This window comes from Ochotona curzoniae, unplaced genomic scaffold (assembly GCF_017591425.1).
Source record: "Ochotona curzoniae isolate NIBS_2020 unplaced genomic scaffold, NIBS_Ocur_1.0 contig_1482, whole genome shotgun sequence".
In the NCBI taxonomy this organism is placed as follows: Eukaryota; Metazoa; Chordata; class Mammalia; order Lagomorpha; family Ochotonidae; genus Ochotona; species Ochotona curzoniae.
Genome location: NW_024465100.1, coordinates 6,658,979 through 6,684,389, shown reverse-complemented (window position 1 = coordinate 6,684,389; position 25,411 = coordinate 6,658,979). Strand labels below are relative to the sequence as shown.

The window sequence follows — 25,411 nt, the reverse complement described above, 5'->3', positions numbered from 1 at the left end:
GCCACTGCCTAGGGTTGGATCACCCATTGTTTTTTTTTTTTTTAGTGTATTGATGTAACAGTCAAACTGTGGTTTTCTGGAATTTCTTTGTATTGGCAAATACAGGAAGCTCCCAAGTTACCATAGGTTCCAAGTTGGTGGGTCCAAACTGCTTGGAATGTGTTGCATTTCCCTGTGGAGATGGAAGACAGTTAGCTTTCCAGACTGATCCATAGAACATGATTTCATCTGCGCTATGATGGCAGTCCTACTGTTACCGCAGTCCTGAGGTCAGCCCAGGGGTCGAGGATCTGAGAACCAGGGGCTGGAGAAAGCCATGTGCTTCTCCCATTCATGGACAGGGGACAAGTCTGCAGCATCCATTTTGTCTTACAGGGTCGTTCTGGCCATCTGTCCCCTCTCTACACCATTGTTCCTTCTAATACTTCATAGAAATTAAAAGACACTGTGTATTTTAGTGGAAAGAATTGAAATTCGTGCATGAGGAGTGATCCAAAAATGTATGGAAGTGCCTATTATGAAAAAGATAAGCACATTTTCCAAAGCTCTTTTTGCAGGGAAATAGACTTATCTTCCAATTATATTTTTCCATGAACGTTTAGAGCCCCTCGTTTCCTGATTCGGGAGCTTGCTTCTGCACAGTAAGGCAACCCAAGTACTGTTCTTGTCTGTTTTCTTTAAAATTACCCACCTGCCTTCAAATCTTACTGAAGTCCTTTCCCCTTTTCCCTTCTAGAGCTCTCTTAGTGAGATTTTGAAGAACCTCAGCCTGGTTTAGAAATTCATTATAGTAGATACCTCACAGAAGTTTAACCAATCTAGAACCACTCACATTTTTCAAATATTCATGGATTTATTTGACTGGAAAGCAAGATGTACAGCCCTCATCCTGCTTCAATCTCCAAAATGCCCTTCCGCCTCTGATGACGAAAGCATTCCCTACACAGCTGCTTCTTGTACCTCTGATTATGGAAGTACTGTCCACACAACTGTCTTTGCAACAGGAATTGTCGGTCTCTATAGCAAGCAGTGTGTCTGTTAGCCTGAAAGAGAACTAACCCCTTGTACATGTGGCTCACCCAGTGGCAGCTCAGATGTCTCTTAGGGCTGTGAGGACTTTGGATGACAGCAGCCTGTTTCCTATAGGACATGGAAGCTGACCAAACCACTCTAGAGAGGAAAACTCTGCGAAGGGCCATGTATTCGAGAGAGGCCAAAGCCCAGATGGAGGATGAAGATGAAGGTACCTTTCTCCCTTGTATCTGAAAAATGCCGGGGAAAGTCCGTCTTTGGTGGTTGAGGTAGGAGTGGCTCCATGGGGAATAACTAGGTGGTTGACAGGGAAACAAAGGCTACATCCAAAACCTGATACTGACAATGAAGAAACTAGGAGTCAAGGAAAGTGTATGTAATTCATTAACAGGTGCCTTGAGGGACTGCACATGCTGTGTGTTTGTGTATTTGTGTTGAGTAAGAAAGAACTGAAAACAGAATCCAGTGGTCTAGATACAGGCTTAGATGCTTGATCAGAAAAATAAAGGTCTGGTAGAATGACTAAATCAAGTGCTTAATGATATTTCAGTCATTCAGAAATGAATGGCCAATGCACATTGTGGAAAACATCTTGAAAATATCTCTTTTTGAGTCATTCAGTAAGTCCTGTTAAGGTTTTTATGACACCATATCAAGAAATACTACATTTCAGTTTTTGCATCTAAAAAGTATAACTGGTAGCAAAGATTTGCTGGAAATTTGAACAATATGACAAGACTCAATATCAGGACCCTTTATGATGCTCAGTATCCCTATTATATCCATAGTCTCTTGATGGCACGGTCTGAAAACACTTAAATGAAAGACAAGTAATCTGTCCTTCCAGACCACAGCTAGGTCAGTATAGATCAGTGGCATGGGGCGATCGGGAATAAAATGGTCTTTGGAGAAACAATGGATGGAAAACACATCAACAGTCATTTAATCATCGAATTGATTTTGTAGGTTCCGGTGATGGAGTATGTTGTTAGGATAACCTGTCTTGGAATGTCCAGATGCTTGGAGCATTTACAAAGACCTCCCCTGCCCAATGTTCTCTTGGCTTTGTCCACCAAGAGCTTCCAACCTACTCACACCTAAAAGGGACTGTGGAGAGCAAGGAGTGTGTCCCTCAGGCTGCCTACAGTTTCAGAGATGGTTTTCTCATTCTGTTTCATAAATTCAGAAATTTCTGGGTCAAAGACTATAGATGTGCAGGGCAGGTTTTAATGGCGATACACTTTGAATAACTTATTAAGCTTTAGGTCTAAACTTCTAGTCAATTTGATGTGGAAATTAGCCAATTATCCCATCCAGACGTAAATTTTACATTTATTTGGTCATTCATCCATTCACCTATTAAAAAAAAAATACTTTGGAAGCTTTCCTTACTAAAAGTATTAGATGTCTTCACAGTAATACTTTAAATTTCTGAAAGCTTGAAATGGGTGGGATTTCCTTTTTGGAGGATAATAACAATTCTCACACTCTGGTGCCCACCTGTAGTTTTAAACAAGGGGTTTTCTGTATGTAGAGGAAGAGGAGGAGGAAGATGAAGATGATAACATGTCCACTGTAATGAGGCTAAGGACCAAGATGCCCTGGAAAACCTGCTGGCGATACCTCACATCCGGTGGATTCTTCTTGCTCTTCCTGATGATTTTCTCGAAGCTCTTGAAGCATTCGGTCATTGTGGCAATAGATTATTGGCTGGCCACATGGACATCGGAGTATAACACTGAGAAAACTGACAAGGTAGGATGGAGTCAGTCCTGGTTTTAAATCATCAAGGAAATGTTGAGCTTAACAGTGGTGTTCTCTTACTTAGGGCAACACCAATTCCCCAGTTTCCGAGAACTTCTTTGATAATTCAATGACCAATTAGAATAGGACCCGAAATAGAGAGTGTTAAAAATGGTATCTATTGTTGTTTTATTTTTAAAAGTTTATCTTAGACATTTAAAGATGACATTCGGATTGGAATTAAAAGGTTTAAGTACACGTTTTGTACAGACTATAGAAATGTTGTATGCAAATGTCTATACATAATGCAACTCTTCTTGTTCTGATATTTGATATTTAATTATGTGTTTTTCAATGTAGAAAGCCAAAATTAAATTTCCAAACATGAGAGGAGGCTGCACCGCTTCACCTACACTTTTTCCGCTGTGTGCAAGATCAGGAAGCTAAGCTTTTGTGTGACTTTAAGGTTTGGTTTTCAGTGGCTAATCCTCGATGTGCTTCTTGTTGATGACTTTGTAGACCTACTATGTGGCCGGATTTAGCATACTTTGTGGCGCAGGCATTTTCCTTTGCCTTGTGACATCTCTCACCGTTGAATGGATGGGTCTCACAGCTGCCAAAAACCTTCACCACAATCTCCTCAATAAGATCATTCTGGGGCCAATAAGGTAAGAACATGCAATTATTTCTCACTCCCATACACAGAAGCATAGGATTTATAAAATTTAAGCAAAATATGAAAGTCTGAAGAATATGTGTTTCTTGAAGATGAGTAGCGAACATCCCATTTTTGTGACTGTACTCAGGGTCCAGAGTCTAGGGTGATCACACATGTCACTCTGTATTGTCTAGGTTCTTTGACACCACTCCCCTGGGACTGATCCTCAATCGCTTTTCAGCTGACACCAACATCATTGATCAGGTGAGTATATGAGGGACTTCCAAATTTAAAGAACTTCTCTGTGTCAACTAATCTAGGTGTTATAAGATAGAACATGGTCCCTATTAATAATAACAGATTCACATTTACATGAAAGCATGCATAGATTCATGTCCATATTACTCATGACAATGATGACTTAATGGAAGAACCTTAATTGAAACTAATTTGTGTATGTAGACGAGGACACTTAAGAGAATCCTCATGAAATAAAGAGAAACAGCAAAAAATGAATTAACATTTGAAGTTTTTATTATAAAAAGGAGTTATTTTTATTAGTGTGTATTTCCATGCACAGTAGTAAATTCTTCAAAGTTTAGCAACATTCAGTCAGTCTCTTGCTCAATAAAAAGTTGACACTCAAGACTTTAAAGAATCTGATGTCTGTGGAATATCCCAAGGATGCTCTGTTTAATCTAAGATCCTTAGGACTCCAGAGGTTTGTGCTAAAAGTGGAAGACACCAGACTCTGAAGTTGAAATTACACCACAGCAGAACTTCTGGAATGATTGAGAAATGAGCCTGTTGAGTCCAGCCTTGGCCCTTTCCAGCTTGCCAGAGTGGTATTAGGGACTCCTAAATTATTTCCAATTTAGAAAATGAATGTTGGAGGCTTGTAGCTAAGGAGCATGAAGACAAATTTGGGTGTTTTCACAGGATTGAAGTTAGGTCACACTGCCCCCTAAAATAATTCTAAAATAATATATATTGGAAAAGATAACACACTTATTTATCAGGCAGACTGCTACTTAGAGCATTCAAACCAATCAGTAAAATAAAAAGCCAGTTAGAAAGTACAGCAGAATGTCTACATGAAATACTTCATATGAAAATCTGAAACTTAAGTCAGCAAGTGAAAAAATTTAGTGAAAAATAAATTTCATTATTACCAAGAGTAACCATGGTAAGAACAACATAAAAAAACCCTAATATGGCAAAAATATATCAAGCAATGTCAGAAGTCATAAGAATGTTACATAAAGAGAATTTCCCTAGGATTAAAAAATAATATGAATAGACTGCATTGCTCATACATAAGTAGCTTAAAAATGGACAATTCAAAATCGTCAGGTGCAGACAACTAACATCAGCTAAAAGCAGCATCTTGAATGATTTAAAAAGGAGAATTTTTCAAGCAAACATATTGGGGTAATGAGTTATCCATAATGTAAATAGAATAAATATGACTACATAAATACAAAAATATATAAAATGCAGACAATAGAGTTAGAAAAATCGTTTGCACCTTAAGATTTGAAGTAAGGCAGAGACCTTTAGAAACAGAGGGAAAGGCTAACAGAAATAACTATAAAATATAAATATTGAAAATATTCTACATTGCAAGGCTTAACTGGGCTAAAAGTACCAAAGACACGTTTAAAATGTAAAATAAAGACCATAGGCAAAAAATATAAACAGCTTCTCAAAATCAGTGAGGAAAAGATAAATGATTAGAATTCTGCAAAGAATATGAACAAGCAATTGCAGGAAATTCAGATGCCTCACAGTAGAGCTGTGTAGGGGTTTGGTTTTTTTTTTTTCATGTTAATGTTACTATCAAAAAGATGTAGGCTTGTATTTTCTGTAATCTGTTGCCCAATAAAGTCGAAGAAGCACGTGGTGGAATAAGACTTGTAGTATAACAACATCTTCACTATTTATAGCATAGTAACATATAAAATATCTAAGCTAGGAATAAGCGCTGTGTACATTTATAAATAGACATGTATACTACCCTAAGGACAATGAATGAAGAATTACATGGGATGGAACTATTTGTATGTTACTTTTATAGTTAAATATATAACTTAACATTAAAAATGAAAAGGATTTTTTTATCTTAGCAACATTTCATTTGCCCTAAAATGTGCTTCTCTTTCAAACTACCTTTCCCATAGCATATCCCGCCAACTCTGGAATCTCTCACTCGCTCCACACTGCTCTGCCTGTCTGCCATCGGAATGATCTCCTACGCCACTCCTGTGTTCCTGGTTGCTCTCGTGCCCCTTGGAGTTGCCTTCTATTTTATCCAGAAATACTTCCGAGTTGCCTCTAAGTATGTAAAGCTGTATGCTCTGCCTTTTCATAAGCCTAAATACTGATTTTTCTGGAAACTGCATTTGCTAGAGTGTTGTCTCATGGTCACGTGTTTAGAATTGCATCCTACTTTTAACATGAAAATAGTCTTTATATGAATGGTCAGTGTGCTTAATTGTCTGGGCTTTATGTAGTTCAAGACAGGTATTAACATGTGAATCCACCTATTTGAGTTTGAAGTTCAATAACCCTGCCAAGTTCTTCATTTCATGGTCCCTTTGCTGAATGTGACATTGGCAGACAATTTACAAAATCAAACATACTCCCAAACAGCGAGTAAATACCGGTATGTTCCAAAGGTAGAGAAAAGATTAAAATTTTTAGTTCCTTAAAAAGGAATGCTAAAATTCGAAGACATACTGAGTTGACTTAGGAAGTTGAAACTATTGATCATGAATTGCATGTAGAGAAGATGAAGGAACAGGGAAAGCTTGCAAGTGGAAATCTCTGAGTCAATTATGTAACATTTTACATTTTTTTAAAGATAGCTGTTTTTCCCTCAGGGTTGTGGATTAGAGTCTTTCCAATGTTGGGGACCCACATTTGAGCTTAACCATTAGGTCAGGAAGCATTCAATGTGAGGGATCCATATTACATCTAGGATGTTTCTTCATCCTTATCCTTTTCTTGTTGCAGATTCTGAACGAAAAGCAGCAGCTACTCATCAAATTAACCTCATTTTTTCCTGTTATTTTTACTTACATTGCTGCTGCCCGACGGAGCCGAGGCTTTCAAAGTTACCTCATTACTGCTGGTTCTTTCCAAATCTGCCCTTGCCTTTTCATCCCTACTATCAAACAGTTGCATCTTAAATCAATCTTGCACTCATTTGCACTTGAGTGAAAAGAGCTTGGATAAATGTTCCTGGTCCATTATAATTTAGAAATGGTCAATTCTGTTCTTTAGTGGAGAATAAGCTGTGCAAAATATACATGGGGAGAATTGTTTTTAGAAAAGTTCATGTTGATAATGGATTGTGCACCATGCTTGCTTACACCATGCTTACACTAAGACTTTAAAAAGGGAAATATGATTACAGGAAATTCATCAAAGTTTGATTATCCATCAATAACTGTTTCCTTTTTGGGCGAATCCAAGATTATGCTGCGCTCTCACCTTTTCAGGTTTACAAAACACTGTTCTGCAAACAAAGGTGTGTCTTTTCTCAATGTTTTTCTTTACCACAAACTTTAATGTAGTCACCACCTGCTGCCTATGTCAAATTTACAGATCCCTGATTGATTTTAGGTTTGAAAGTAAGACTCTGCACATTGCTTTTTAGTCCTTCTCATGTCCTTCCCTCCACATCTCCAACACTTGCAGTTTCTCAAATAAGTAAGCCTGTTTTGGAAACTCCAGGCTGAAAACGCCTTGCACCCTGGACGACAGCAGGCATGTCGGGATGGTCCAAACTGATTACTGAAGATGATGGAACAAAGTTTTTCAGTTGCATTTAGTCTGGCAGGTGGATGTCAGTTCTGCTTCTCTGATTCCCTCAATGCTGAAGATCTAGAAAAGTGTAGGGGAGAACAAAAAATGAAAAGAAGATGCTGTAAAACATGTAATACAGCTTTCTACTTGTTTCCTATAACTGCTTGCTTATAAAGAAAAGCTGTCAAGAATATGCATGTTTATCAAAAGATTCAGATATTTCCTTTCATTTAATATCATATATACACTACTTACACTTCAGTGGGAGCTACATGAAGACAGGTATTAATATTCAAAGAGGTTAAAGTCATTTTTTAATAATTCATTTGGTCTATTCACACCCTGAAAAATAGCACTGTCACCTTTCAAATCTGCTGAATTAGTAAGAGCCACGTCACATCTAGTACTTAGCTGTTACAACGAATTAACCCTTACACTGTATAAAACTGCTTAATATGTTATTTTGGTGCTTCATTCTGATTTTAAATCACAACAATATAACACTGGAATTAGAAAAAAAAAAACTTCTTATATAGACAATTCTAACTGGTCCTTGCCTACTCTCTTAAGTTATGGTGACTAAGCACAGCTCTGATAATTTTATTTTTAGTCTTCAGTCGTTTTCCCCTGAGCCCATTAAAAATCCTCTACACTTCAGCCCAACCAGTACAAGTTTATATTGTTTACACAGTCTTTTCTCACTACCACACACCCAAAGGATTATAGGCACCGGCTACCTTCAACTTACTGAATTATCTGGTTGGTTGGAATGCACGTTTTTGTGCTACATCTTACTGGGGCTTTCACTGTACGTGAAGTTTGATCTAAATTCTTCTTGCTCAAAAGAAAGTGCTACCAATTTCCTATGCACAAATGTATAGATCATTTCTCTGTGTTCCCATAGACACATACTTCAGCTGACAGGGGTAGCCAGTGTCCAACAAGTGGGTCGTGTCAATCCTATCAAAACATTTGGTCTGGCCCTGCCAAAGTAAGTGTAGGTGGAACTCAGATTTTAACAAATATACATCAAGTTAAGTATTAAATTTCCAATCTTGTGCTGCCTGCAAATAATATTATAAGTAACAAAATGGCCCTTGGCTAAATCATAAAGCCCAAGGCTTAGCACTTACACAAAGTTCATAGTATAGTGCTACATGTTAGAGTCAACCTGACCCTGGATTCCTTACACGCCCACCATCCCCTTCCTTTTTAGATTGTAAAACCATGAATGATTTTTTTAAGATGTATTTATTTTTATTAGAAAGGCAGATTTACAGAGGGAAGACACGACAGAGAAACATCTTCTGTCTACTGGTTCACTCCCCAAGTGGCTGCAAAGGCCAGAGCTAAGCCAATGAAGCCAGGAGCCAGGAGTCTCCTCCAGGTCTCCCATGTGGGTATAGAGTGCCAAGGCTTTGGACTATCCCCTACTGCTTTCCCAGGCCACAAACAGGGACACGGAAGGGAAGTAGAGCAGCCAGGATATGAACCAGTGCCTATATGGGATCCTGGCATATGCAAGGCGAGGACTTGAGCCACTAGGCTACTGCGCTGGTCCCACCATGAACAATTGTGTTGAGTGCTAGGGGCACGTAGTCACAAAGGCAATCAGTAATGTGATGCCAGATAGCCCTCATTTAGGATGAATATGATGGTTTTGGGGTCCTGGCATCCTGAAGGTTATTTTTGCCCTTCTCTCCCCAGGGACCTCCAGGAACTGGATGACAGCACCCAACTTCCGCTGCTTTGTCACTTCTCAGAGACAGCTGAAGGACTCACCACCATCCGAGCCTTTCGGTGAGTAAACATACTTTGATTTTGCTGGCTAGGCCATTACATCATCAACATATCTGTACCTACAAACAGCTGGGAATTGCTCCCATGTTTTGGGCCCCTTCTGTTCCTGACAGCCTTGTAAACTCGTAAGAAAACTTGGCAATGAAGGCTCAACATTTTGAATGATTATTCCGATGTGTCAACAAGAATTGAAAGAAAAGAAGCAACTTTTTTTTTTTTTTGAGAAGCACTGGCTGTATAACTTAGATAAAATCCCCTAACGTTAGTTTCCTCCTGAGTCAGTTTATCACATTAAATAGTAGGACAGATTCAACTATTGCAGGAGGATTAACCACCGTGCACTGTGAGTGACTATGGGGGCAGCACTCTATAAACAAGGTAGAACAAATGTACACATAATAATACAAGCAAAATAAATACAGCAGCAAAGTTATTTTAAATTTTGTTCTGTTTCTTTAATATTTGTAAACCAACATAACCCAAGCTTTAGCTCAGGAATGTTTTCTTAACCTTCCAAAAATGATGTAGCCCTGTTTTCCTGGTCAAGTCAGATCAGAAAAAGGGGTGCTATTATTGAAAATTTCACTTTTTCCGGGCAAATGACATTGTAAAGTATTCTGTATTTCTGTAATCTGATTTGCAAATAATGCACTGCTTTCAAGCACAAATTTCTCTGACCTAAGAACATTATTCTAAAAATGTAAAATGGAGTTAGAAGACAAAAGGATGTACAGAAAGTTTTAATTCATCATGAAGCATTCACACTTGTACCTGGATTGTCCCCATCCGTGTGCAATGCCTCCTGCTGGGGATGTCAGAGCTGTCTGCTTGGCAAGTGACATGCATATCAAGATAAAATTCATACTCTAGTAGTAGCCAGAATGACCTAGGATATTAATATACCATATTAAGGATGACTGGCTTTCAGCCACCTTAATCCTTTCATGTTAACTGGCTTAAGAAATTGACTTGTGCATTGAATATATGTTAGGAACTATTTCTGCTGTGGCTGCTCGACCACACTCATTCCCACTCCAGCTGAAGGCGCCACCATTTGCCTTCTCGAGCCTGCCAGGTTCTCAGTTTATTTCTTTTGGGGCATTTGCATATCAGTATTCTTATCTGTGTTTTATTACTTATAAAATTGCAATTTGTCTTTCCAATATAAGCCCTGTAAGAACAGATTTTTTTTTTCAAAAACTGAGAAAATGCCTGGAACTAAGTAACTGTGTGTTCTCTCTCGTGTGTATATATATATATATATGTATATGTATATATATATATATATGTGTGTATATATATATGTATATATATATATGTATATATATATACATGTATGTGTGTATATATATATACACACATACACATGTATAGAATCTCAGCTTCCTAGCCACCCTGGACTCTGGTCTATGGTGCCCACAGTCTAATGGGAAAAAAACTTACTATGAAAAAAAAATACAGTGAACTATTATGAGTCCCAAGAAACAACTGCATCAGAAAGCAGTATAGCATCGAATCTCCAAGGAATCAAGACATAATGAAGGAAAAATCTTGAAGAGTTGAGAGACACAATAGATGTGCAAAAACATGAAGATTTCCATTTTGCAGTGCAATCAAAACAATACAGTATAGTTGGGACATAAGGTAGGTACAAAGGGACTGGTTATTAGGACAAAGCTTGTTCATCAGTAAGTAGTTTTCTGAGTTACAAATTTTAAGACTTTATAGATTAGCGCGAAGGGATGTGTGATTCTTAATGAACAAAGGTTCTGATGCGGTATGGTGGACTCTTGGAGTGGTTGCAGCTGGGTATACAAATGTGTTAACAAATCTCAATGCAGGAGGTAAGTTTGGATCTCATTCTCTTTATTTATTAGTTTTGGGAACATGGATATACTAAAAAAAAAAAACGTTGGACAAATTATTTAGATGACCAGCACCAAGCAGGCAGAAAAGCTCTCATGGCAAGCAGACTCTTCCAGGTGCTCACAATTTAGATAGTTTGCCCACTTGAGTTTATGCTCCAGAATAAGCCAGAATGTGTCACCTGTCCTCCAGATTTCCCTTTATGTCAGGCTTATCAGTGCTTCTCTTACTGCTACAATGTCCGTTCATGCTTATCGTCCACCATGGGGAGTTTCCTCTGAATGTCAGGGTGGAGATATCCTTCTTAAGGATATTCTGTATCCTAGAATTCATGGTTTCAGAATGACTTACTTGTGTGTTTGCATTCCTTCACAAGATTGAGCAGCTGGTGGTGTATCTTTGATCCTGATCTCCAGAATATGAGTTGAGGCAGGCATACAATAGCTATTCAGATGTTTTGTGAATGAATCCAACACTCCACCTTCCAACCTTTTAGTCCCTACTAATGTTTCCGAAACTGTTGGACCTCATCTCCTGTGACGTGCTTCCAAGGCTTTCCATTTGGGAGGATCCTATTGGAAGTCTGTTCATCAGCCAGCATCACCAGAAGAGGAGGACTGATGTGGACTTTTGTGTTGGCTTTTGTTTTCCAATTCAAAATCTTCTTGACCTTCTCCAGATCCGAGCCAACCCCAGCATGGGTCAGGTTGACACAATCAGCTCCAAACCAATGCCTTATAAAGAAGGCTGATCTAAGCCTGAGCAACTTTGATCTTTGGACTATTTTAGCATGTTAGTTGCCTCAAAGCCCAACTATGCTGTGAATGAGACAAGTTAGTCATGCTAATGATAATTCACTGAGGACTCACCTCATGTTCTGCATATACTATAGAGGATGCAAACCCAGCATCTAAGAACTTGAAGCCACCTTAGTGGCTATCGGATGACCTTAAGTGATCATCTGGTGTTTTTGATGACCCTTCATATTAATTATGCCTTCTAATAAGCAAACATTTATATCTAGCTCTACCTAGATCAAACATAGAAGGCTTTAGGATCAGCTGTGCTTATGTCTGCTCCATGTGTACTGTAGACAACATCATTGGTTTCATATCCCTCCTCCCAAGATTGGATTTCAGTGATGTGACAGTGACAAATGTTACCACATAGCAGGACAGAACTCAGTTCCCACCTGAAAGAAGAATTCTAGTCAGCTGAGAAAATAAACCATCTAAGTACTAGGCAGGAAATCAGTGTTGAAATTAAACAAGCATTTAATGGAGAAATTGAACGGTCAATGGTAGTGAAGGCATAAATAGGGTGAAGAGGAATGAAAAGTGTCCATTGGAATTGGCAGTCAGTTCTGGTGGATTTAGCAAGAGCACTATTGGTAAAGTGCAGAGGATTGAGGTCAGAATTCAGAGCACTGAAAAATTAACTGGAAATTGGAACATGGAAATAGCAAGGAAAGGCCCCAAGAGATTCCACTGACCACAGAAGGAGTCAGGAGAGGGACAAAGAGGCTTTTGCTATCTGCTTATTCCTAAGAGGACAATGATAGGGACAGCTGTGAAGACTGAGGGAAGAAGGGGAAATAGAGGCAGAATGGCACAGCTCATGGCACAGATTTTTATGTCAGATGAGCAGGGTGGCATTTAGCTGTCCAAGTGGAGAGAGTAGTTGAGCTTGAACAGGAGGAATTGGCGCTTAGTTCTCCAGAGGGATGGGAACGTGCTAAATGCGTCAGGAAAGCAGGTAGGGAGTTCAAGGATTCAACAGCTAATAGCCTCTGTCTTCTCCCCCAAAGGCCAGGTAAGGCATTATTAATGTGACAAGGGCAAGAATCGTGTAGAGTACCTTGAAGGGAAGTGGGGATTTGGACTGAAAGTAGAAATTAACACAGGGCCAAGGTTCACATTATCTGTTTGCCTTCTTCACTGGAACCATGGGCAGAATTCAGCATTACTTTTCCTAATTTTGTATTAGAATAATTCTTGGTATTACACGTGAAACTTCAATGCCTGACTTAGAAGAGGCAAAGATAGCTTAATTTGTATCCAGAACTACCTACGTCCAGAAGTAGATTGTCTGAAGTTCATAATCAAAGCAAATACTAAATACCATGAATATTGGCCTTTTCTATAAACAAAACAAAGTCTTGGAACTGAAGGAATGGCCCTGCCATCATGGATAAAATTCTAGACTCTTTACATTTTGAACTTGGGCTTGGCAATCGCCCATGTTCTTTTCCATCCATCTGTTCTTTCTTTCAAGCTGCAGAGTCCCCAGAGCCTTGAGCCTTTTGGAAAGTTAGTATTTACTGATTGGGCTGTGTTTGCTCCTCTGTGTTCAGGGTTCGTGTTGTACTCACATGAAGCAGTGAACTCCCTCAAGTAGTTGACCACGAAAGTAGTATCATAGAGATTTCAGTGACCTTTCCTATTTTTTTTTTGTCTGACAGAATAAAGGTCTAAGAATGTTCAGAAGATGAGCTGGATGTGGATGAAAAGATACAGGCTGAGTGTGTCAAAGTTTCCACTAGGAAAACAGAAGGTTTCTTGCCAAATAGAAACACACAGAAAGAATGTTCACTGCATGTCACCCCTCCCCTCTTAGTGCTGCTTCCCATCCTTGCCAGCTCCATTTACAAACCCTTTAAGAGCATTTTTTGAAGCTGCATCGCAAAGTAAAGGGAGTGTAAGGGCAGTCCAGATGAAACACTTGGTCAGAACCAAGGCTGTGGGAGACCACTGGCTTTGATCCAGCTGGTCTCCTCACCTTTTCCCAAATTTGAGTGCTAAGGAGAGGAACTACTGCGAGCCCTTCAACGTAATGGGCTTTCTCCTTTGTATGCATTTGCTCAAGCTGTTTTCACTACTTGAAATAACTAGTTCATCTGAAAAATCCAGTTCCTTCCTCATAAAAGTCACTTAGACCATCCTCCCCATCCTCACTCCACCTTCCAGTCCTTTCCCAGTCATACTGATTCCCTGGTTACCACAAGCCACCCCCCACCTTCATGTGCAGGTAACACTGTAAGCGTAGGATCATTGAAACTGATCTCCTGCATGGTACCATCCTTCTTTGGTGGTGCAGTGTTTGCTTCCTTCTCTGGAGAAAGGGCTCCTGAAATGAAGAGGTCACATCTTACTCCTGCGTGCATTCCTAGTGTCTACCCTGATATCTCACTTAGAGCAGATACCCAGCCGCCTTGGGAATCCTTCTGCCTTCCAGTCACCCTGTTAGTCCCTGTAAGGGGCATCTGGGGAAAAGCATCCTCTTTGGACAACTCTCACCCCAAAGCATTGCCACTCAGCACAGGCCCTACGATGCATGGCATTTGGGACAAGGCTACAGAATTCCAGCTGACATCATTATCTGGATCTGAGTGTTGATCCTTTGATCATTGTTGATCAGATGTTGCTGTCTGACTAAATTATTTTTCTGACTTGGCATACTGGAATGATCAGATTGATTGGATAAATATCAAGTATCTGATTTATATTGGCTGATATGGATTGCTTCTACGGCCAAGTGTGCACCCCACCTAGCTAGGAATTCTTTATTCTTGGACAACATGGATGCTTTATCTTGAAGTTTTGCAGTTTTACTGGAAGACTGAGACAGTCTTCTCCTGTAAGAATCACTTCTAGGCTTTCCAGTGGAACTCAACTATGCCTGGTAAGTGTAAGTGGCACATGCTAGAGTCCAGACGAGATAAACTGTGGCCACCACAAAGGAATGATCCATATTTTGATTTGCCATTTCCCCAGTCTTCAGACTAGCTATTTTGATTAAATTCGCCAACTTCCCATTGTTTCTGTTTAAGGTTAAGGCAGGTAAAAGCAAGCAAGAAACAAAACCAGACTCCTCTGGGAGATTTAGAAAAAAAAATGAGATGGTGTCTTACATATTCAAACACAGAGGCTTTTTTTCAGTTTGACTTCTAAGATGGGTTACACAGAATTTGGTATGATGTTTAGCATCAAGAATGAACTGACTTTGTCAGGGATTAATGTTCAAATTGCAAGGTATCACAGAATCTTGTGAGTTTGTTTTGTGCAATGATCATCCTTACAAAAAGCTATGAATCTTTTGACTACAGTGATACTAAAAGAACATTTGGCATTTCCAAAGCTTTCTATGCTCTATTTCTAGCCACCCCAGCATCCATGGTGTGTTGCCATAAACAACAGGTAAAAAGAGAAGTTAAAAGAAACATCTGTATCACTGACATAGGCAAAGGCTCCTGTTTTTCCTGTTTCTCCTCCAGCACCAACAGTTAACTATGTCATTTGGAAAAGTTAGATAAACCATCCCCCAAAAGCAGGTAGAATCTATTATACACTGTAAGGTTACTGCAGGGCTAGTGCTAATGACAATAACTATATGAAAATGTGTGAAATAATATTTAGCTGTGTCATCAAAAGGATCTACTGGCATAGTAGGGATGTGAGAAAAGAAACACTTGACACCACCATCTCGGCTAAAAATGCAGCCCAGCAGTAATAGCTGGTCTTTATTTTTAAATAGGAGTCTGTGTACCAGTCATTGCTCCCCATCACTTTGTCGCTCTGTTGAGTAAATAGTGCAGTAGCGAGTGTGACTGCTTTTATTACTTCGCCTGTTGTGTGGCTAACATCACAATATTTTTGTTTTCTGCAGGCATGAGACCAGATTTAAGCAACGTATGCTGGAACTGACAGACACAAACAACATTGCCTACTTATTTCTCTCAGCTGCCAACAGATGGCTGGAGGTCAGAACGGTACGTTCATTTCATGATTTCAAAATGGAATCCAAACAGACGAGAGACTTGCCGCAAAGAGGCTGAGAGTTGTAAAAATTTGTCTTGCACTGAGATTCCTCGTCAGCCTCACATTTTCTGGGCTTTAAAATAGATCAGGTGTGTTTATGTCACGGATGAAATTTGCCATAATGTTTTAGCTAATTGCAAGACAAATAGCCCAACATTTTGTGTTAGTCTCTAGACCATGTAAGTTAATGGAATGGCAAATATTTGTACAGCTTCATTTTTTTAAGAGCACATGTGACCAATGAACAGATGTGTTCATTTTCTTCACTGAGCAGGACAGACCTGGTGTGCATGTTGTGTGTTAAGCTGGTGGAGGATCCTATCAGCACAAACTGTGATTGATCATTGATTGCTTCTTTTACCCCATGTGATGTGGAAAAACAAGCAAACTTTGGCATTGTGAGGACTTGGCTTCCCATATTGATTTATTTGATTCTCAGTTCCTCAGCCAAAGATAAGGGTGAATAAATATATGTACCTTTTGACAGTTTTAGGTAGTGTATTTTCAAAGATTTATTAATTTTTATTGGATAGGCAGATCATATTTACAGAGAAAAGGAGAGACAGAATGATCTTCCATCTGCTGGTTAACGCCCCAAATCATCCCAACAGCAGGAGCTGAGTCAATCTAAAGCCAGGAGCCAGGAGCCTTCTCTAGTCCTCCCATGCTGGTGGCAGGGTCCCAAGGCTTTGGGCCGTCCTTTGCTGCTGTCCCAGACCATAAGCAGGGAGCCGGATGGGAAGTGTAGCAGCTGGGACACAAACTGGATATGGAATCCTGGTGCATGTAAGGTGAGGTTTTAGACATTGAGCCATTGCACTGGACTTAGGTTTAAAAATGATATTAATCCCCTAGTACTGTGATAGACAAGTGCACTCAAAAATGTCTTTCAAATGGTTGAATGAAAAAAAAAATGGAAATGTTACCTATTTTTATTGAGCAGTTCTTAAGCTAAGCAGCTAGAGAGAAATTGAAGGGAAGGGAGGAGAGAGATGTTCTCCCAGGGAAGGAATAGTTTACACACTGCTCTATGAAATCATGAATAAGCTGTGTTGGTGTACATGATGACTTTATGGTAATTTTTGAAATTAGTTATCTATTGGTTTGAAAAATAGCTGTTTCTATACTACTGGAATAATCCTACTCTCAAAGTTTCTGGACTGTATGCAGACTTTGTTTCAGAACTCAAGCAGATCAGACAAAAGGCAGATGGTAAAGGAGATGTGATGGTGCTGAAATGGAACAGGCTGGAACAGGTATTTGATGCAGTGGGTCAGTACTCTGATTTTAATGCCAGCATCTCCTTTCAGGGAGCTGGTTGGAGTCCCGGCTGCTCCACTGTGAATGCTCCTGTGAAAGCAGTGGAAGATGGTCTCTATTGCCACTTCCATGGGAGACTGTGATAGAATTCCAGTGCCCGAGTTTTGGCCAGGCCCAATCTTGGTCATGGCTGTCATTGAGAGGAGTGATCCAGAAAATGGAATCCCCCAGAACTTAAGGGGAAAATAATAGTTACCTTTTGCTCTGGCTTGTGTGGGTCTGAAACCAAAGGGTGTGCATAAGGGGCAAGTGTGTGTGTGCTTTGAACCTGAGGTGCCTGTGATGACTCTAGTTCCTGCCCCACATCAGCAGGTAGAGGCCAATATGCCAACACCAATCTTGAAGAAATCCAAGCTCTCTGTCTACACAGACGAGATTTTAGAACCTTAAAATTTCCAAGCGTGAGGTCAAACAACATTAGATAGGGATAGCAGCCAGATGGAGAATTCTTTCCTTTCGCTTGGCCCAAAGTGTACTACCCATGTGAGCGCAGCTGACAACCTACAGAGAAGAGAATTCTAGTTCCACCTACTGAAAACAAAACATAGTGATACTCGGAAAAGGGTAAAATCTGCCATTCCTCTGCTACTTTACAATGCCTTTCCTATTATTTCTCTTTGCTTTCTGTGTATTGTAATCCTTTCAAGGTTTGATTTATATAGTCTTGTTTTTAAAGGATCCCTTCAATGAACTGTAAAAGCTAATACCACAAAAAAAAAATGTTTCTATCTATTTTGGAGGGTAAAGGCAAGCTTTGATAGGAAATTTTTGTTGGTTTATACCAAAAAAAAAAAAAATTCAGACATGTCTGCTAAGCAAGTCAAGTTTGCAGTCCTTTGTGAATGATGTCTCTGTCTAGTGTGTATATGTGGCAGTAAGTTCATGGGGATAAACAGGGACGCACACACACATCCCTCTCAACAATCCCAGAGATCCAACATAGGAACTTTTTTGATTGACTCTCAGTGTGTTCTGAGTTCACTCAGTTTTTATTAAGATAGTTCCATTTAACTATCAATGCTGTAATTCACGAACATGTGCCATGGCAACAGTGCTAGTTCAGTTGAATAGAACATTCCTGTTGGGAAGTATTCTTGCCTTGCAATGGTACAAGCATCAGTGACCTCCTTACTGCGCTTCCAGGGACAGCTCCATATCATGAAAGCCACGCGTTCTGCTTGAAATAACTGCTTCTGGTGTCAAAAATACTTTTTTTTTCAGGTATAGGGCCTTGGAGACTAGGGTGTAAATTGTTCTTTGAATCCCATTACTGGACATGTTCTGCCTTATAAGTCACTGCAAAACTAAGTAATGAAATGTCTGCTGGGCCAGTACATCTGTGTTGATGTTATCTGAAGCTCTAACACAACCCACTCCATTCTCTGTCCTTTGCCATATTTCTTGGTGAGTTAACACCACAGATTTGCTAAGAGCGCAAACACAACTGAAGTGTTATAAAGGGGAGCATTTAGCAGGATTCCCTAATGCAGAATCAGAAGCCCCACAAACTCCAATTCCAGGCTTTGTACCCGAGCTCTCTATGGCTACTCTTTTTTTCCCTGTTCTGGCTTTGAGAAACAATGTCTTGTTATTGATATAAAAATCCTCATGAGAGGGAAAATGGAACAAGAATGCCTTCTATTGTGTTTCCGAGGGTCCCAGAGCCCTGACTCCTGCTTATTGATTTATTTTTTTTTTGGATGGCTGGCTTCCCCTTCTTTCTCATCCCTGCTAAGAGTTAAGACATTCACAATTTAGTCTTTCTCTGGATAAAGCTTTTTTTTTTTCTCCCCTATCATATTAAAGTTGTAGCCTTGTGCACCCTTTATCCTTTTAAATTAGCAAAAAATCAAAGGCCATGACGCACGCACGGCTCAAAAGGATGAGTGGATAAGAGAATAAGAAAGCTTTGGCTGGTAGGGACGCCGGGAGACGGCGGCCACCCGGATTGCTCTGGCAGCCGAAGGACTGTTGGTCCTCCGGGGGCCGGGGCAGCGGGCCACGACCTTCTGCGATGTGTCACCGCAGCCTGCCCTCGGCTGCTGCTGACGTTTTTTTGCTTCAGCGTGATGTTCTCTCCTCATCCCTCTGCACTAAACAGTTCCAGCTCTTTGGCATTGCTGTTGCCATGTGCGAAAAATTGTGTAACTTTATCTAAAGGCTGTCGTTCCAAGGCTTCGTCTTGCTGTGTGGTGAAAGGATAAAAGAATAGTCATATCAGGAAGCCAAGAGAGAGAGAGAGAGAAATCCTGCAAAGAGGCTTTGGAGTCAGCAGGCCGCAGCCAAAGTGAGCGGCACTGCTTCTTGTGTGTGTTCAGCGCCTCCCGGTAGCCAGGTGTGCCGCAGTGTGTTCTTGCTCTCCTCTGGCCCTGTTCAGATCCGCTCTTCATCTGGAGAAGGCAGAAATTGTATGAGTTCCCCGACATATCTAAACTGGTTTTTCCAAAAAAATCATCATTTGGAACTGAACAGTGAAATTCATGGCTTAGGTAAGAGTGCTGTTCATTTCAAAAAAAAAAAAAAGAAAGAAAGAAAAGAAAAGAATCACTGACATTTATGCACACTTTGAGAGTCATATTACAGTTCTGGATGGGAGATTAATAGGTTATAAAATTGGTGCTGGGCTTCCCACTTTATCAAATATGCATCCTTGCACTCTGTTGCCAGGTCCAACTCTTGAAATATGGAAAAGATATTGGTGAGGAGCTAAATGACTCATAGGAATCCTAAAAGCAAGGTCAGGAGAAGTCCTAATTTGGAAGGTACTTGGCTCATAGGAAAACTCTGTAGATGTTTTATGACAGGGTGACTTTGTCCAGTTAGTTACTCCAGAAAGAATCCCTAAGCCCTCACAGGGTTCATGGTTGGCACTCTTGCTGAGGCTGGAGATAGTAGTGGTCAAACTTCGAAGACCCTGTCCTGTGGGAGCAGACTGGCAACACACACACAAACATTCAGTTCAGGTAGGTAGAAGTCGGTGGGAGACAGTAAAGCTTCGGGGCTGGGATTAGAACCTGAGGCAGGCCTCTGTAAAGGGGTGATTTTGAGTTGCCTTTCAGTGAGAACATGGAGCTGAAGTTGGGCATCGGAGACTGGGGGGACTTGCCCTTGAAGATGTCATTGGCAGAAATGAAGCTTATGTGTAACAGGTTGATGTGCCTGGAGCAGAATGAAGGACCAGAAAATGCATCTCAAATGAGGTCAGAGGTGGCAGGGTCTAAATTCCAAATGTTGTGTTATATGAAGCTTCGTAACCTATCTACATTTAAACTTCTTAAAGATGCAATGCTCATGGATAATTGTTGTCAGGGAAGTTTTATGACTTCACATTTTTAAAAGACTGCATGACTGAATGACACTTGTACTCTCAACAAGTCAATTGATGGAAAGCAAATAATAGATATTCATTTATAAAGTTTCTTGCCTCAAATCCTTAACATATATATACATAACGTAACTGTCTCAGAGGCCAAATGCCATTCCCTTACATCAAATAGGAACATATTGCTGGAAGAATGCTATGGTTCTAATTTACTTTCTGCAACTTATCACAAAATCTATTTTTCCTATTTTTTAAAATTGAAAAGAGAGAGATCTCATCTACTAGTTGACTCCTCAGATCCTGGCAACAGCTAAGGCTGAGCCAGGCAGAATCTAGAAGCCAGGAACTCAGACTGTATCTCCCATGTAGGTGGCCAGGACCACAAGCATTACCTGCCACTTCCCAGGGTGCACATTAGCAGAAAGCAGAAACTGGAAATGGAGCCAGGACTCAAAGCCAGGCACTCAAACCCAGCAATGCTGCTGTTAACCTCTGCGCCAAATACCTGAGCCTATACAGCAACTGCTATGTGAGATGCCAAGGAAATGAATAGCATAACTTTAGCCTTTTGGAACAAAGAAAAATTCATATTGGTGTAAATTGTTTAGAATTGGGGAATGAGGGCTTAGCCTAGTGGATAAGCTGCTGCATCCCACACTGGAGAGAGTGCCTGAGCTTGGCTCGCCTACCTGGCCCCTGCTTCTGGCTTGTTGCTAATGCAGACCCCAGGAGGTGGCATGATGGCCCCTTTGGTTCCTACTAGCACTGTGGGAGACAAGAATGGAGTTCTGGGCTCTTGGCTTCAGCCTGACCCCATCTTGGCCCATTACATCCTCTTGGAAGTGAACCAGAAGGGGAGAGCTCTCTCCCTGCAGTATATTCTGTGTCCATCTCCGTCTCGATTGAGCTTTGGCATTTGTAAACCATAAAACACACTCCAGACTGGTTGGATTCTACATCCATGTCCAAGTTCAGGGCAAAAGAGGCAGAATGATTCGAGTGGGATGTGAAAAGCTGTTAACAAATGAATACAACAGGAAAAGCCATCCAAGAGGTACTTACTATCTCCCAGTGGAATTGATTGCCTCAAGGGGTTAACGGATTTCTTTCCTTTTTGTAAAGATTATGGGAATCAGTATGGAATTAAATGTGGTTTTTGACCTTTGACGTTTTAGGATGTGTACACATTGTAGAGCTTACTTTAAACGCTTGAAAATCACCCAAGGGGATAAAAGACATGTGGCGTGGCAAGAAGGGGAAATGTAACTGGCATTTTACATTCTTACTGCTTTCAAAATCGCTGTGAATTAGGTATCACTTCTGTTTTTCCAAAGCAGAGATTGAGTCTCGGGGGGGTTCAATGACTTGTGTAATCTTACTAGCTGGTAATTGGTAAAGCAACATTCAAGTCCAGAGTGTGATTCCAAGGCTGTACTCCCCAAGTCCTCTCCAACAGTTTGATCTTTGGGACTGTTTTCAAAAAGCAGCAGAAATATGCACATGTGAGCCGATTTGAGAAACTTTTTTGGTTGATTTCAGCACGTTCAACTCTAGTGTTGTCGTTAAAGTCTTAAAGTCTAGTTGCTAGGGTTTTGGATTTGTTTTGTGCTTGTTGTTGTTTGAAAGACCAGTGAGAATGTGGCTAGAGAGGGTGTTCCCCAGTGCGATAGAACAAGCTAATTCTTGGAGTGCCCATGTCTGCACGTCTGCCTGCCTCAGGGGCATGGGCTACAGTAGCATGGGAACTTGTTGGGGTGTCTTCCTCACTGTGTTTTGCCTTACTGTCACAGAAACTTGGGAGTTAGGGGTGCTCAGGAGCCCCATCTGGCACTGGTCTTCCCTTAGTAGTCTTGGGGTGGCCTAGGCATCACATTGCATGAATCAAAAAGCAAGCACAGGTCTAGCTTCTGGTCTCTCTCCCTCTTATAAAGCCACAAGTATTAAATCATGTGAGCTCCATCCTGATGACATCTGATCCTGTTAATCTCCAAAATCCTTACCTCTGGACACCATAGTTGAATTTGGTTTCAACCCTCCTAGTGCTTCAACAATTTAGTTAAATGCCAATGGTTAGGGCCTGGTGCAACAGCCTAGTGGCTAAATCCTTGCCTTACACACATCGAGAGCCCATGTGAGTGTTGGTTCGTGTCCCGGCTGCATGTATTGAGAGCCATGTATCACTTTCTGTTCTCGTCTATTGCGAGTGATCATTCTTCCTTTCTGAAATGTCCTTCTCTGCAGTGGACCAGGACACAGAATGAAATGGCCTGTCTCATCTCAGTGGTCACTTTTCCAACAACACTCTAATGATACTGTAACATTTTTTTCCCCTGCTCCTGTTTAGGATTACCTGGGAGCTTGTATTGTCCTGACTGCCTCAATTGCATCTATCAGTGGGTCTTCAAATTCCGGATTGGTCGGCTTAGGTCTGCTGTATGCACTTACGGTAGGAATGGATGGAAATATTCCTCTGCATGCAGTGTTGGAGGAACCTGCTGTAGTTACTCTCAACACTTGGCGTGATACAGTAGCGAAGTTTGAAATTCACACAAGGAAGGCATCTGACAAATAATAGGGTTAGGTCCCAAATGAGCATTTTAGGACAGCTTGGGTTCACTTCTGACATTGTCAAAGAGTATTTAGAGACTCCATCTGCTTTTCCAATGCCCACAGCAGCCAGGGTAGGCCAAGCCAAAGCCAGGAGCCTGGAACTGAATTCAGATAACCCACATAGGTGACAGCATATGAGTTGTCACCTGCTGCCTCCAGGGTATGAGTTTACTAGGAGTTGGATTGGATACAGAGGAGCTGGGATGAAAACGAGGCATTTGAATACGGGATGCACATGTGGCATTGTGACTGTTCTGCAAAACACCTGCCCAAAGAAATATGAATGTAAGGGTGCTAAACGGCAACACAAGTGTATATAGCTTCTTATTGCTCATGAACATTGATGACAATCTGAAGATGATGATTCCACTGAAAGAGATCTTTACCATTGTATCTCATAGCTTTGTCTTGGTCATAGTACTTGTGTGCGAACTGTGTTGCATGCTAACCATTTCAGTTATCCTATCTCCACAAGTATGCAATGATTATGAAGCTGCTAACTAGTTTTGAAACAAGTCTTTTTATTTGTCACCTGACACAGATAACCAATTATCTGAACTGGGTTGTGAGGAACTTGGCTGATCTGGAGGTCCAGATGGGTGCAGTGAAGAAAGTGAACAGTTTCTTGACTATGGAGTCCGAGAACTACGAAGGCACCATGGGTATTTCGGAGTCTTGTCTTGTTTAACTGAAATGTAGATTTAATTATCAGGTACATGGAAGGCACATTGTGGCTCTTGCTTTCCATTCCAGTAATTCTCGCTCAGCTTGACTGCACTTGACCATCTACACTTGAATAAATAAGTATTTTTTTTAAAGATTTATTTTTATTATTTTTTCATTGGAAAGGCGGATATACAGAGAGGAGAGACAGAGAGGAAGATCTTCCGTCCGATGATTCACTCCCCAAGTGAGCGCAACGGGCCGATACTATGCCGGTCCGAAGCCAGGAGCCTCTTCCGGGTCTCCCACGCGGGTGCAGGTTCCCAAAGCTTTGGGCCGTCCTCTGCTGCTTTCCCAGGCCACAGGCAGGGAGCTGGAAGGGAAGCGGGGCTGCCGGGATTAGAACCGGCGCCCATATGGGATCCCGGGCGTGCAAGGCGAGGACCTTTAACCACTTGCGCCACCGCGCCGGGCCCGAATAAATAAGTATTTATACCTAAAACATCTTAAATAGAACCAAAGTCCAAATAGGCACTAATAATATTTAAACTTAGTTATACAAATATTTATGCTTTATTACATTAATTGCCAGCCTACGCTATGAACTAGAATTTTCCCTGTCTTATGATCTTGTAAATTTAGATGCCACAAAATTTGCATCTTGGAATATGGACTGGGATTTTCAGCTATGTCATTATTTAAGGACAAAAATCCAGATAACTTAGCTAAGCCCACTAGGCCATTCATGGTCAACCCTGGCCTACACACCTGGTTTTCTTATCATGCATCCACACCTTTCACTCTGACACCAACAATATGTTGTGCTTTCTTTTCATATTTGTTATTCATATATTTAAAAACAATTTTTCTTGACTGTTTTGGCCTCTAAGATTCATCTCGGGCAATGTGGGATCATCTGGAACTCTTGGGTGACCACAGAGTCAAGCCACATCTGATGGTTCTCCCAGTCCTCCAGTAGCTACCGACCTAGCTTATATGCTGCTGCAAGAACACAGCAAACAGTTCCAGTTATCGCTTTTACCTCCATATTCCCAGAACCTTACAAGGCACCTTGCATTGTTTTTTATTTTAAAATGTTTATTTGTTTTCATTTTTTAAATTTGGTAGGCAGTGAGAGAGAAAGAGCTTCCCTACACTGACTTGCTCTGAATGCCTGCCATAGCAAGCCTGTGTCAGGTGGAAGTCAGCAACCAGGGACTCAGGCTGGGTCTCTCCCATGCATGGCGGGAATCCGATGACCTGGGCTGTCATCTGCTGTCTTCTCACAGTGTGGCACCTTGCATTTTAAGCAGTCAAATGTTTTTAAAAACCTAACTGGTAGATAAAAGTCAATTCCCAAATGAATTATACATATTCACCTTGAATATAAGTGAGCATTGGAATATGCTCCAAACACACATACAAACTGTTTTTAAAAGTTCTCAATCAAGAACTCTTAGTTGGTATTTTCCATTTTTGAAATACACAGAATTATGTTCTGGATTTCATTTTGTCAGAAAAGCTATTTATGCACAAAGGTAAGTGTGTATGTCTCTTGCTAAGTCTCTCTGCCCATTACCTGTCATCTTTCAGTCTACCTGCTTACCAGTCTATCTTTCGCCTGGCCCATCCTCAGATCCTTCTCAAGTCCCAGAACACTGGCCACAGGAAGGCGAGATCAAGATTCATGATTTGTGTGTCAGATATGAGAATAATCTGAAACCTGTTCTTAAACACGTCAAGGCTTACATCAAACCTGGGCAGAAGGTA

General features: G+C 40.8%; 1 protein-coding gene across 7 annotated transcripts in view; it reads left to right on the top strand.

Annotated features, from left to right (window-relative positions):
* The window catches only part of ABCC9 (ATP binding cassette subfamily C member 9), a 101,069-nt gene that overhangs the window by 63,889 nt on the left and 11,769 nt on the right, over nt 1–25,411 (top strand). For all 7 annotated transcript variants that reach the window (XM_040968394.1, XM_040968405.1, XM_040968398.1 and 4 more), the window contains 10 exons: nt 1,147–1,243; nt 2,567–2,787; nt 3,295–3,443; nt 3,628–3,697; nt 5,614–5,771; nt 8,951–9,043; nt 15,575–15,677; nt 22,713–22,814; nt 23,520–23,640; nt 25,278–25,408. In XM_040968394.1, the coding sequence (XP_040824328.1) occupies nt 1,147–1,243; nt 2,567–2,787; nt 3,295–3,443; nt 3,628–3,697; nt 5,614–5,771; nt 8,951–9,043; nt 15,575–15,677; nt 22,713–22,814; nt 23,520–23,640; nt 25,278–25,408 (1,245 nt within the window). The remainder of the gene's footprint in view (nt 1–1,146; nt 1,244–2,566; nt 2,788–3,294; nt 3,444–3,627; nt 3,698–5,613; nt 5,772–8,950; nt 9,044–15,574; nt 15,678–22,712; nt 22,815–23,519; nt 23,641–25,277; nt 25,409–25,411) is intronic.